The sequence below is a fragment of the Oncorhynchus masou genome, chromosome 23 (assembly GCF_036934945.1).
Source record: "Oncorhynchus masou masou isolate Uvic2021 chromosome 23, UVic_Omas_1.1, whole genome shotgun sequence".
Lineage (NCBI taxonomy): Eukaryota > Metazoa > Chordata > Actinopteri > Salmoniformes > Salmonidae > Oncorhynchus > Oncorhynchus masou.
The window spans coordinates 26150576-26164180 of record NC_088234.1 but is presented as its reverse complement, the minus strand read 5'-3'; the positions used below and the strand labels follow the sequence as shown (position 1 = coordinate 26164180).

The 13605-nt window shown below is 42.4% G+C and overlaps 1 protein-coding gene across 3 annotated transcripts in view; it reads left to right on the top strand.

Moving 5' to 3' along the window:
- Window positions 1-13605, top strand: part of focad (focadhesin) — a 93078-nt gene that overhangs the window by 56988 nt on the left and 22485 nt on the right. For all 3 annotated transcript variants that reach the window (XM_064931707.1, XM_064931708.1, XM_064931706.1), the window contains 10 exons: window positions 932-1036; window positions 1377-1478; window positions 5656-5783; window positions 6226-6352; window positions 8955-9089; window positions 9253-9303; window positions 9391-9474; window positions 9929-10076; window positions 10931-11119; window positions 11475-11596. In XM_064931707.1, the coding sequence (XP_064787779.1) occupies window positions 932-1036; window positions 1377-1478; window positions 5656-5783; window positions 6226-6352; window positions 8955-9089; window positions 9253-9303; window positions 9391-9474; window positions 9929-10076; window positions 10931-11119; window positions 11475-11596 (1191 nt within the window). The remainder of the gene's footprint in view (window positions 1-931; window positions 1037-1376; window positions 1479-5655; window positions 5784-6225; window positions 6353-8954; window positions 9090-9252; window positions 9304-9390; window positions 9475-9928; window positions 10077-10930; window positions 11120-11474; window positions 11597-13605) is intronic.

The window sequence follows — 13605 nt, the reverse complement described above, 5'->3', positions numbered from 1 at the left end:
ATTTGGCCAATGGGCCTGCTGTTTGGCACCCCTTCACTATACTGTATGGAGGGCTGGCTGTATATTGGACCTGTGTGCATTACCTAATTTGTCCTTATTGCTTTCTATAATAACAGATTCATTTTCTCTCAGTTCCCTTTCCATATTCTCTAGTCTTGGCCTGGGATGATGATGATGATGATACCTCCACTAGAACTGACACTAATTTGGCTGGGGTTGTCTGTTTGTTCTGCCCCCAAGGCTCTATATGTTTGTCAGGGTTTGTGGGAGAGAGAGGAAGCGTACTTAGGTGTCTTGGAATGGCAAAAGCCTCCGGGACAAGACTCTGCTTTTGTACAACAGTGTGTCAGCTGTGGGGGGTTGGAAAGAAGGAAGGCGAGAGAGTGGGAGTGAAAAGCGAGAGACAGAAGTAAGTTATTAAGAAAGAAAGAAATTAAGGAATGAGGAGCTCCTTGAGAGCGGGGGAGGGAGTGGGGGGAACACCAGCGCAGGAACGCGACTTTCAAAGTTCAAAGCCCGACGATTCCTTTGCCTCTTCCTTGCGCTGTGTGGCGGCGGGGGTGGCGGTGGCGGGTGAGATGGATCGGTTGTGACAGTGTGCAGCTTAGCGCGGCCTGTAATGATGTGGGTGAGAAGAACTCGGGCAAGAATGTAGAATATTACCCCCCCCCTTACTCCCACTCTCCCCTATACAAGAAGAAAAGTGCTTCAAGTAAACATGCTTCAACTAGTGTGCCCCGTCTGTCCTGTCCGTCTGTCACTCACTCACTCACTCACTCACTCACTCACTCACTCACACACTTTCTCTCTTTTCCCACCCCCTCTTTCTCTCTCCCTCCCTATCTTTCTCTTTCTTTCTTTCCCTCCCTCTCTTTCTCTCTCCCCTCTCACCCCTCCCTGTCTTTCCCTCCCTCGCTCTCTCTCTCTGCAGGTCCCATCCCTTCTTCATGTTCTGTTGTTTAAGCTGGGGAAGGAGTGTGACCCAGACTTGTCCCACGCTGTGCTGTACTCGCTGCCAAACTTTGGGACCCACAAGGTACTTACTGCACTGCACACGGCTGGCCTGTTTGAAAGGCTGAGTCATATCCCCAAACAGTGGAAAAATGCTATACTTTTAGCTGCTATAACTAGTAGTAGGAGTCTCAATGTCAAAGGACAGTGCTCAGTTTTAGAGAAGACTTTGCATCTCATTGCCTCACATTGATTATGGTCAAGATAGACTTAACGCAAAGCCTTCCAAGAAAGCTTCATGTGTACCAATTTATGCATGAGTGTCATTGAGTAGTGTATTGGCTCAAACTTAACATCATAATTTATGTTGACGTGTGTCTGTGTGTGTGGCTTCCCCTCTCTGACATGTGTTGTGTGGTTGTCAGTTGTGTCTTCCCCAGGTGCTCCACACTCTCCAGATGCTGGGCAGCGCCCCCAAGCTGAGGGCCGTGGCACTGCGCCTCATGACCGCTCTGTGGGAGAAACAGGTTAGTGATGGGAGAGCAATAGTCTAAGTCATACTTTTTTTTATGTGAATATATACATACAGTGCATTTGGAAAGTATTCAGGCCCATTGACTTTTTCCACATTTTGTTACGTTAAAGCCTTATTCTAAAAATGGATTGCCTTTAAAAAAAATCCTCATCAATTTACACACAAGACCCGATAATGACAAAGCAAAAATACCTTATTTACGTAAGTATTCAGACCCTTTGCTATAAGATTTGAAATTGAGCTCAGGTGCATATTTTCCATTGATCATCCTTGATGTTTCTACATGTCCACCTGTGGATTGATTGTACATGATTTGGAAAGGCACACACCTGGGGCGTAGGTTCACCTTCCAACAGGACAACGACCCTAAGCACATAGTCAAGACAAAGCAGGAGTGTCTTCTGGACAAGACTCTGAATATTCTCGAGTGGCCCAGCCAGGGCCCAGACTTGAACCCGAGCAAAAATCTCTAGAGAGACCAGAAAATAGCTGTGTAGCGACACTCCCCATCCAACCCGACAGAGCTTGAGAGGATCTGCAGAGAAGAATGGGAGAAACTCCTCAAATACAGATGTGCCAAGCTTGTAGCGTCATACCCAAGAAGACTCGAGGCTGTAATCACTGCCAAAGGTTTTCAAAAACCTGTTTTTGCTTTGTCATTATCGGATATTGTGTGTAGATTGATGAGGAATTATTATTTTTTTAGTCGATTTTAGAATAAGGCTGCAACGTAACAAAATATGGTAAAAGTCAGGGATCTGAGTACTTTCTGAGTGGTCTGTATGTACATATCTATGTGTGTGTGTGTGTGTGTGTGTGTGCACAGTTGAAGTCGGAGGTTTACATACACCTGAGCCAAGTACATTTAAACTCAGTTTTTCACAATTCCTGACATTTAATCCAAGTAAGAATTTCCTGTCTTAGGTCTGTTAGGATCACTACTTCATTTTAAGAATGTGAAATGTCAGAATAATAGTAGAGAGAATGATTTATTTCAGTTTTAATTTCTTTCATCACATTCCTAGTGGGTCAGAAGTTTACATACACTCAATTAGTATTTGGTAGCATTGCCTTTAAATTGTTTAACTTGGTCAAACGTTTTGGGTAGCCTTTCACAAGCTTCCCACAATAAGTTGGGTGAATTTTGGCCCATTCCTCCTGACAGAGCTGGTATAACTGAGTCAGGCCTCCTTGCTCGCACACGCTTTTTCAGTTCTGCCCACAAATGTTCTATAGGATTCAGGTCAGGGCTTTGTGATGGCCACTCCAATACCTTGACTTTGTTGTCCTTAAGCCATTTTGCCACAACTTTGGAAGTATGCTTGGGGTCATTGTCCATTTGGAAGACCCATTTGCGACCAAGCTTGAACCTCTCTGGGATATGTGGAACGCTAGCGTCAGGGAAATTGCAGAGCGCCAAATTCAAATAAATTACTATAAAAATCAAACTTTCATTAAATCACACATGCAAGATAGCAAATTAAAGCTACACTTGTTGTGAATCCAGACAACATGTCAGATTTCAAAAAGGCTTTTCGGCGAAAGCAAACAATGCTATTATCTGAGGATAGCACTTCCGTAAACAAAGAGAGAAAAGCATATTTCATCCCTGCAGGCGCGACACAAAACGCAGAAATAAAAATATAATTCATGCCTTACCTTTGACGAGCTTCTTTTGTTGGCACGCCAATATGTCCCATAAACATCACAAATGGTCCTTTTGTACGATTAATTCTGTCGATATATATCCAAAATGTCAATTTATTTGGCACGTTTGATCTAGAAAAACACTGGTTCCAACTTGCACAACGTGATTACAAAATATCTCAAACGTTACCTGTAAACTTTGCCAAAACATTTCAAACTACTTTTGTAATACGACTTTAGGTATTTTTTTACGTAAATAATCGATAAAATTGAATACGGGATGATCTGTGTTCAATACAGGAGGAAAACAAACTGTAGCTAGCTTTCTGGTCACGCTCCTCTATCTAACAGTACACTTCAAGTGACCCTCATTCAAGATTGCCGTACTTCTTCATTACACAAAGGAAAAACCTCAACCAATTTCTAAAGATTGTTGACATCCAGTGGAAGCGATAGGAACTGCAATAAGGTCCCTTAGAAATCTGGATTCCCAATGAAATCTCATTGAATAGAGTGTGACCTCAAAAACAAAATCTGAATGGTTTGTCCTCTAAGTTTCACCTGCTAAATAAGTTATCTTATACTCACAGACATGATTCAAACCGTTTTAGAAACGTCAGGGTGTTTTCTATCCAAATCTACTAATTATATGCATATCTTATCTTCTGGGGATGAGTAGCAGGCAGTTGAATTTGGGCATGCATTTCATCCGGACGTGAAAATACTGCCCCCTGTCACCAAGAAGTTAACTTCCTGACTGATGTCTTGAGATTTTGCTTCAATATATCCACATAGTTTTCCATCCTCGGGATGCCATCTATATTGTGAAGTGCACCAGTCCCTCCTGCAGCAAAGCACCCCCGAAAATGATGCTGCCACTCCCATGCTTCACGGTTGGGATGAGGTTCTTCGGCTTGCAAGCCTCCACCTTTTCCTCCAAACATAACGATGGCCAAACAGTTTTATTTTTGTTTCATCAGACCAGAGGACATTTCTCCAAAAAGTACGATCTTTGTCCCCATGTGCAGTTGCAAACCGTAGTCTGGCTTTTTAATGGCGGTTTTGGAGCAGTGGCTTCTTCCTTTCTGAGAGACTCATTTTACTGTGGATATAGATACTTTTGTCCCTGTTTCCTCCAGCATCTTCACAAGGTCCTTTGCATTGATTTGCACTTTTCGTACCAACGTACGTTCATCTCTAGGAGACAGAACGCGTGTCCTTCCTGAGCGGTATGACGGCTGCATGGTCCCATGGTGTTTATACTTGTATACTATTGTTTGTACAGATGAACGTGGTATATTCAGACATTTGGAAATTGCTCCCAATTTCCAAACAGGGGTCTACAATTGTTTTTCTGAGGTCTTGGCTGATTTCTTTTGACTTTCCAATGATGTTCAGCGAAGAAGCACTGAGTTTGAATGTAAGCCTTGAAATACAGCCACAGCTACACCTCCAATTGACTCAAATTATGTCAAATTATGTCAATTAGCCTATCAGAAGCTTTTAAAGCCATTAAATCATTTTCTGGAATTTTCCGAGCTGTTTAAAGGCGCAGTCAACTTAGTGTATGTAAACTTTTGTCCCACTGGAATTGTGATACAGTGAATTATAAGTGAAATACTCTGTCGAAACAATTGTTGGAAAAATGACAAACTATAGTTTGTTAACAAGTAATTTGTGAAGTGGTTGAAAAACAAGTTTTAATAACTCCAACCTAAGTATGTAAACTGTATATACTGAACAAAAATATAAACGCAACATGTAAAGTGTTGGTCCTGTGTTTTATGAGCTGAAATAAAAGATCCCAGAAAATGTCCATACGCACAAAAGCTTATTCCTCTCAAATTTGGTGCACAAATTTCTTTACATCCCTGTAAGTGAGCATTTCTCTTTTGCCAAGACAATCTATCCACCCGACGTGTGGCGTATCAAGAATATGATTAAAGCCCGGTTTTATTGCTTCTTTAATCATAACAACAGATTTCATTGCAAAAGGGTTTTCTAATGATCAATTAGCCTTTTAAAATTATAAACCTGGATTAGCTAACACTACGTGCCATTGGAACACAGGAGTGATGGTTGCTGATAATGGGCCTCTGTACACCTATGTAGATATTCCATAACAAATCTGCCGTTTCCAGCTACAATAGTCATTTACAACATTAACAATGTCAACACTATTGCTGATCAATTTAATGTTATTTTAATGGACAAAAAATGTGCTTTTCTTTCAAAAACAAGGTCTAAGTGACCCTAAACTTTTGAACTGTAGTGTAGATATATAGATGTGTATATCTATTCAATATAAAGTTGTATTACGTTTTCTTGTTTTTCAGATCACAAAGAAAACACAATACTTTTTTTACATCCAAATAACAATACAAATATGATGCCAGCTGATTGTCCACACTGCACTTTCAGAAGGGTGTTTAATTTGCAATGCATTGTTTCCCAGGTGGCGGGAGTTGACACATTGGCAGTCTTGGTTTCGGATTAAGTGTCTCTTTCTCTCTTGGCTGTAGGACCGTGTGTACCCTGACCTCCAGAGGCTGATCTCCCAGTTCGAGAAGTCTGTGCTCCTGGGGAAGGAGGCCCAGTGGGAACAGATTCTAGCCAGGGCTGCCTGTGTCAGAGACATTTGCAGAGAGAGGTGGGCTCCAACACTCCCCTGAGACTTATACAGTCTGTCCTCTTAGGGTTCTTCCTAAGCCCCTCGCTTTCCCTATACCAAGTGTGTCCAACCCTCCTACTGGGGAGCTACTGGCTGTGCAGTCTTTTGCTCTGTCCCTGCTCTAACATACCTGATTCAACTGACCAGCTGCTCATCGGGACCTAGATTAGCTGAATAAGTTGTGTTGGAGCAGGGCTGGCGCAAAAGCCTGCTCACTCAGTAGCTCTCCGGGAGGAGGGTTGGCCACCCCTGCCCTATGCCCTCTACCCTTCCACACTTCTTCTGCACCTTATACCCTTCGATCCATATTAGATATACACTTGTTCAATCTTTTGAAAGTTTCAGAGCTACAAAAGTGCCTTGGAGGTAAGGATTTTGAAATCGCTTCCAAAAAGAGGTTTTAATGACTCGTCTGTCCCAGGCCCTACCAGCACGGAGGGGACATGCTGGCTGCCATCACACACACTCTGGCCCAGTGTTCCAGACCAGACCAGGCCGCCCCTGCTGCCTTGGCCCTGCAAGGTCTACACGAACTCTGCCGCACCGAGGTGAGAGTACACGTGCGTGCCCGGGTTTCTGTTAGCAGGTAATTGCTGGCTTAATGGCCGGATATTTTTTTTTAAACGGCATATTAAAAAAATTGTGGTCTGACAAATTGACCAGGAGAAAAACCATTCTATCAACGCGTCACCCACCACTTTACAATGTGAGAGTGAGGCAGTATACATTTTGAAAACATACTTCATTGTTTGATACCTGAATGTTTTACTTCATGTTATGAGGCATGTCTTCACATTCTTGAAAATCCGACCATAGAAAGATGGAGGCAATTATTTCATAACCTCATAGGGGGGCGCATGAGTTTCAAGTTTGGGGAAGCATACAATATATCCTACCATTTCTACCAATCTGCCTGTCAGTTAGGGTTTTCATATAAGTGTTTTTGTGGATCAGTTTAATTTCAATAATGTTTTTGTTTCTCAAAATCGTTGTCATGTGGAAATCATACAAATCTTTAGTTAAAATAATAAAAATATTAAAGTTTAAATTCAACTAATGCCTCTGCCATATGGACACATTACCGTAATCATTGGCTGCGAAATATCATAAATGAGCGCATGGAACTCAGAGATGACCAATGCAGCAGTTGGCCTATAACCTCCATTGTCAACCAATTCAAAATAGATAAAGCCGACAAATAAAAACAGTAGAAAATATTGCACATCTCTCTACTTTGCCTGTCTGCCTCCCTTATCTGTCTTGACTTTTGCTAGTGAAGTGAAAAATTCTATCAAATCCTCACTGGATTCTGCCCAAAGCTGTAGCTAGCAAACCTGCAACATTGTATCAACTAGCCTATTCTGGGCTCTCAGAGTTTCCCCCAGTGAGCTCGGGACAAACAGCTGTTTTTGCACAAGAGAAAGGTAGGCTATTTTATGAAGTTTCCACTGGATATATGGGATGATCCGATTATGATATTTTGCTCTTTCACATGGAGGCTTGGTGATTACCGAGGGGTAGATTGTTTGAGGAACTCTTAGGCTATCATTCGCAATGGATGTTTAAAAATACGACTTTGTTGACTTAAGCTGAGCTTCTCAGTAATTTATTAGTGGTGGTTGTGGTGACTACGACAATCAGAAAGAAAACATCCCCAAATGGGCACTCCTACAAGGTAGGCCCGTTGTGTGCGTGCTGAGGCAGGCGTGCTCCCTTATCATTGACAAGACAGAGAGACCAAACCCATGCTCATTGCTCACATGGAGCACTCCAAACAAAAGACAATGGAAAAATAAATGATAGTTATAAAATAAAACCCAAACTTGTTTCTCACAAGTGTAGCAGGTTGTGAACTCTACAAACGACAGTTCCACTCCGAGAATGAGAATGCAAAATAACTGTAGGCCTAGTAATATAAATGCGTTAACATAAATGAATGTAATCAAATGACGGGGATTAACAGTACATTTACTATTGGTGACAAATGTAATGGGGAATTGCTAAAGAGAGAGACCAGGGGCGGCCAGGGGCGGCAGTGTAGCCTAGTGGTTAGAGCATTGGACTTGTAACCGGAAGGTTGCAAGTTCAAATCCCCGAGCTGACAAGGTACAAAATCTGTCGTTCTGCCCCTGAACAGGCAGTTAACCCACTGTTCCCAGGCCGTCATTGAAAATAAGAATTTGTTCTTAACTGACTTGCCTGGTTAAATAAAGGTAAAAAAAAAAAAAAAGAAGAAACCGTCAAGGGGCAATAAATTTACATAGAGCAATGAATGCGCAAGTATTGGTGGGAGACAGCGGAGTGGATTCTGGAGATTTGAGCACATACATTTTCGAGAGCGAGACACACCTACAGGTTATCTTTGCCACACACCCCACTTCCTGTCTCATTGTTTAAAATTATACTCAAGGCGCATTCTCTTCACACACTTTAGATGCTTTTCACTGACAGCAGCAGCTCAATAATCAGCCTGGCCTTTTGCCACACAGCTGCCTATGAAGGACTTCCTCATATGCCATTTCATACCTGTTCTATTGGTTTTCAGATCAACTTTCTTTCACCCTCTTTCTAATTTTCTAATGGAGATCTGTCATATACCTCTCGCATCAGGTGTGCTGTTTACATTTTGTCATTTAGCCGACGCTCTTATCCAGAGCGACTTACAGTTAGTGCATTCATCTCTAAAATAGCTAGGTGGGACAACCACATATCACAGGCGTAGAAAGGACATTTTTCCTCAACGTAGCTGTCAGATTCAGAGCTAGAAAGGGGGTTTCGCTGGTGGTGTTACGGGGGTCAAGTGCAATTGCCTGCTTCATTACAGGAGTTGCATGTTTTGTTAAGATTCTGAACACCGTGAGTGAACGCCCTAAAGCATATCTGTCCGGTAAATTTCTCAAATGGCTGGTAAATTAAGATATTCCCGTCGCGTTGTCCGGCGCCACATTTGCCTAACGGAAACCCTGACGCACACACAGACACGCACTCATGCACACACACACGCACTGCCACTAACTTTTCCTAAGATGTCTGAATACTGAATATGAATACTGCCTTACTTGGTATGTGCTTGTTACAATAAGCATAATTCAATAAACCTCCTAAGATAACGTTGTCTTCAGGTGGTAAACATTGATGATGTTTTTCCAGGTGGTGGATGTGGGCTCCACATGGACAGCCTTGGGCCCTAAGCTGAGCTGTGACTCTAGACCTCTGGTGGTCAAGGCCATAGCAGAGCTCCTGGCTCTGCTACCACAGCTCACTGTCAAGACAGAGGAGTACGAGGTACACCACCTGTCCTCCAAATCTGTGGACTATGCATAACACACCTGGGGCCCATATTTTAACAATGGCAATTTTAACACATTTTTTGTTGTTTTTGTGCAGCATTTCATTTTGATGTGATTTGAGGCCTTTTTGCCCTTAACTATGGCTTGTTCTCCTTCAGAAACTCAAAGAGCAGGTTGTCAGCTTTCTCTGGGGCTACGCTCTCAACAAGGTTGGTGGAGAAATCAGCCTGCTTCCTAGACTAGCTTTTCCCAGATCTCTGTGCATGTTTTTGTTTTGATGGGTTTGTGTGTTCCAGGAACCTGAGGTGGCCAGTTGTGGATACAAGGCTCTGTCAGAATTCTCAGAGGCAGCGCACACGCTCCTTCACCTCCCCGAGCAGGTGAGAGTACCACTGGATAGACGACGCTCTCCCAATGTTCATACAACCACCTAGCAACGTTATGTAGTAGTAATTAATCGCTGGAGCGGCAGGTAGTCTAGCGGTAAGAGAGGTAGGCCAGCAACGGGAGGGTTGCCTGTTTGAATCCTAGATGACATTGTCTGCCGTTGTGCCCTTGAGCAAGACACTTAACCCGCCACAGCAACCGCTCTCCGTGCACCCAGTGTGGTAGCCCCCCGCACCTCTCCAAAAACCTGTATATGTATCGGCGGGGTTGGGTTGAAAGCAGAAGTCAACATTTGTATGGACTTTTATCTGCAATTGATAAAAAGTTATCTTAATCTGATTTTAATCCATTATACTCATAATTAATCAAATTGTTGTTTATCATTGTTGTGTAATGCAATCAGTCAGCCAATCATGTCTTTGGTATGCTGGTTTGTCTTCCTGGTAGGCCAGGCCAGTCGCAAAACTTCCTGAAAGTGTGGAGGAGGAACAGGTAAAGGAGAAAGAGGAGGAGGAGGAGGAGGAGGAAGATTTGTCCATTCCAGGTCCATCCTATGTGAAGCTCCTAGGTCTCACATCCCTCTCAGTCCTGCCAGGTAGAAGCTGCTCATATCTAATATACCCCACATCTCTAACTACCTTGGTTCTTTCCTTTTCTGTCCTTTTTCTAACTACTGTACTGTTAGACACATATACTCACAACACACGTGCTCGCTCTCTCTCACTACAACTCTTTAGAATCACAGCAGTACTGAGCACCGTGCCAACTTTTGAGGATGGGACTAAATGTTTTCGGATCTTGATTTAATAGTGTATTCGATTTAATGCAGCGTTTAAATTGTTTTGTGTGAAACTATTCAGCAATACCCCCCGAGGACTGTCTCTACATGCTGAAACGCAGCACCACAGAGCAGTTGACTCGAATAAATCAGAAATTCTGTCCCAATCCCCCGACAGCCTCTTTCGACCAAACTCTACCCCACTCCAGTTTCCTGCTCCAATGTAATTTAATGAAGCGTGTCAGTTATATTAAACGATGAGGAATTCTGAAAAGTAAACCAACACTCAATGTCCTTTTGTCGACGTGCTTTGTTCCCAGACGCCCCAGGCCACTCTTTTCCTTCTCTGCCTCGTAAAAATAAACTGTGTGTTTATACCATAGTCTCCCATTGTGTGTGAAACTGTGAATACTCTTCTCTGCTCTTACACGGGTTGGGGACATCCATCATGGCATCCATTATATACAGTATGTTTGTCCAAATTCAAATACTATTTGTTTTTATTTCAAATAGTGTTTCATTTAGCCTTCCTGAGTGCCAGATGGGTGCGGTTTGCACTTTTGAGACTTCTATTTTGTTCCATTGCAGACTTCAACAACAGAATTCAAATATGTCACTATCGCCTCTTTTCCAATTTCTTTCTCTTTCTCTCCCCACCCCCCTCTGTTCAGCATTTGAGCTCTTCCTGACCTCACTGGTGAAGCAGGAGATGAGCCAGATGCCCCGTGGGGTGTACCACTCTGCCCTGAAAAGGGGGAGCCTCCGGTCAGACCAGGGGAAAACGGTGGCAGGGATCCCAGGCTTCATGCTGAAAACCTATGAGAAGAGCAAACAGCCTGGTCTCAAACCTGGCCTGGCAGGTAGGTACCAACACACACCATCAATAAGAAAAATTCAATAACAGGGAGTCCGCTGGTCCTTAAAAAAAGGCCTTAATAAGTCTGCTAAATTGTTGACATCCCCTGTATTGAAATATAAGGATAAATTAATAAAATCAGGAATTGGCTAGTCAGTTAAAGTTATGCAAAATGAATAATTCTTGACTGCATGAGTTACTATGCATTTAGTCTATTGTTCATGAAAATAAAGGTTTTTCATTTCTTTTCTTTTTTTACATTTCTCAAATGAATATTTATAATTTATTTGACTAGTACCAGGTTAGCTAGGTTTTCCGCAAATTTAAGTTTTATGTGATATAATGTTTGTGTTTTACAGCTGGCCTCCTTCTCTCCTTTGACTTACCCGTCCAGACCGACCGAGATGGACGACCAATCAACCGCTTCCTCCTCAGCAGGGGGCGGAGCTACCAGCAGATGTTAGCCACTCTCATTCACGAGGTGACCTCCCCTATCTCTCTCTGGCTGAATCCCAAATCACCCCGTTCCCCTCGGCCCTCCATTTGTGCATTCACGTGCACCTCTGCCATTTGCACAAGTGTCCCAAAGCTGAGGGAGTGAAATTTATTGAGGGTGTAGGGGTTAATTAGACCCTCAGATAGCAACTTCAGACGAGCCAGCAAAGCTGCCGGCTTCAGACCGAAGTGCTATCCCGACACACACTGTGATATGTTTGGAGATTTCATAGAAAAGAATGGAGAAGTGTGCCTAATTATGTTCCACATGCATGTATTTCTGATTTTGAGACTTAAATACCTCCCAAATTAAATGTTTAACTTACTGAGGTTTAGATCTTGTTAAACAACAGGGGATTTGTTCATTTGAATTGCTAGTCTTATTATTCAAAAGTGGAACATGAATTGCATCATTCAAGTCACGAGTGTGTTCCGAAGTTGATGTGTTTTATTGATTCCATCACCACTCTGGAAGTAACCCTCAAAGTTTCATCAGCAACACGTGACAACGGAGGGCCCTCCGAGTGAGTTGGTAGGGGCAAGGGGATGTCTCCTCTCTCTCTCTCTCTCTCTGTAGATGCCTTTCTATTTCTCCCCTATCCCATCATATTTCTGGTCGCTTTATCTTTCTTTGGTTCATGTTCTCTCTATCTACTCACATTCTCTTCCTTTTCTGTTGTCCTTACTTTTTCTGTTTACCATTGTCTTCTCTCGCTCTTTCTTTCTCTCCGTCCGTCATCACCACTGGCTGGTTGACTTGAGAAAAGTAACCTGAACATTTACACATTTATACTTTCTCTTTTTTATTTTGTGGCCACTGTGTCTTATCCAACAGCCATGTTTCAAACTGACAGCTGGTTTTACGTAGGGCTGTTACGGTGACCGTATTACCGCCACACCGGCGGTCATGAGTCATGACAGCAGTCAAATTCCACGTGACCGCTTAGTCACGGTAATTAGTCTTCTCCAAGCTCTGATGCTGCTGCTGGTCATTAGTAGCCTACCAAACTTGCTAACTGCCTGGTACTCAGCACTCTATTGTCCCATGAATCACTCTGACATCAATGCAGATGTCATTGAAAATCTAATCAAACACTTCATGAGAGCCCATGTGCTCATGTTGTGCAACATTTCTATAGGCTATGCAATTGCATGAGAAAACAGAGTGATGGCTTCTGTTAAAAAGAGCAGGAATCTATCAGCTTTCTATAGGCTAGGCCTACTATATTTATTTCTCAACTTTCTTCTTTTAAGCACATTGTTTCTCTTTACGAGAGAAACAATTGAAGTGCATAGATGACGTCTGTTTTTCCGCTGCCCCTGTTTCGAGACAGGTGCATGATTACGGTCCATTCTAAATCAATGCAAATTTCACACGTGTTATTTAGTACATGTAAAGACAATATTAAATCAGTAATGGTGTGATGGGTGACAATTTTAGCCCATCACTTGTGAATGATATATTATGACTTGTGAATTATGCCCAGCTTAAGGCAAACAGCTCAACTAAAGTGGCCAAATAACTTCTTAAAATTAAGCACATTAATCTGCTTTACAACGGGTGTAAAGCCTAACTGGCATTACATATGCAGCGGGGGAGTTTCAAGTTTGGGAAGATCATTTTCACCTTAAAAATGCACCTTTATAATAAAACCATTACATGCATAATCACATTTGTGGTCACTTTTGAGAATGGTGTTTTCCTGCTAATGGAACATTTACACGTATAGCTTACAGCGGTGTGTGCATTGCTGCGCTTATAATGTGAAGAAATAACCTAATAGTTTATCAACATTTTAAGCTAAATGTTCTCATCTGTTGCGCCAAGCTCATTGCTTAAAACATGTTTTTTTGATGCTAGTGATTGTATTAATCTGGGATCTATCACATCCTACATCTGTCTCAGACTATGTTTTGGAATATTTATTTCTCACACAGAATAGAATAGGTCAACTTTTGTACTATGTGGGATAGTAGATTGACATAGGCTAGTGC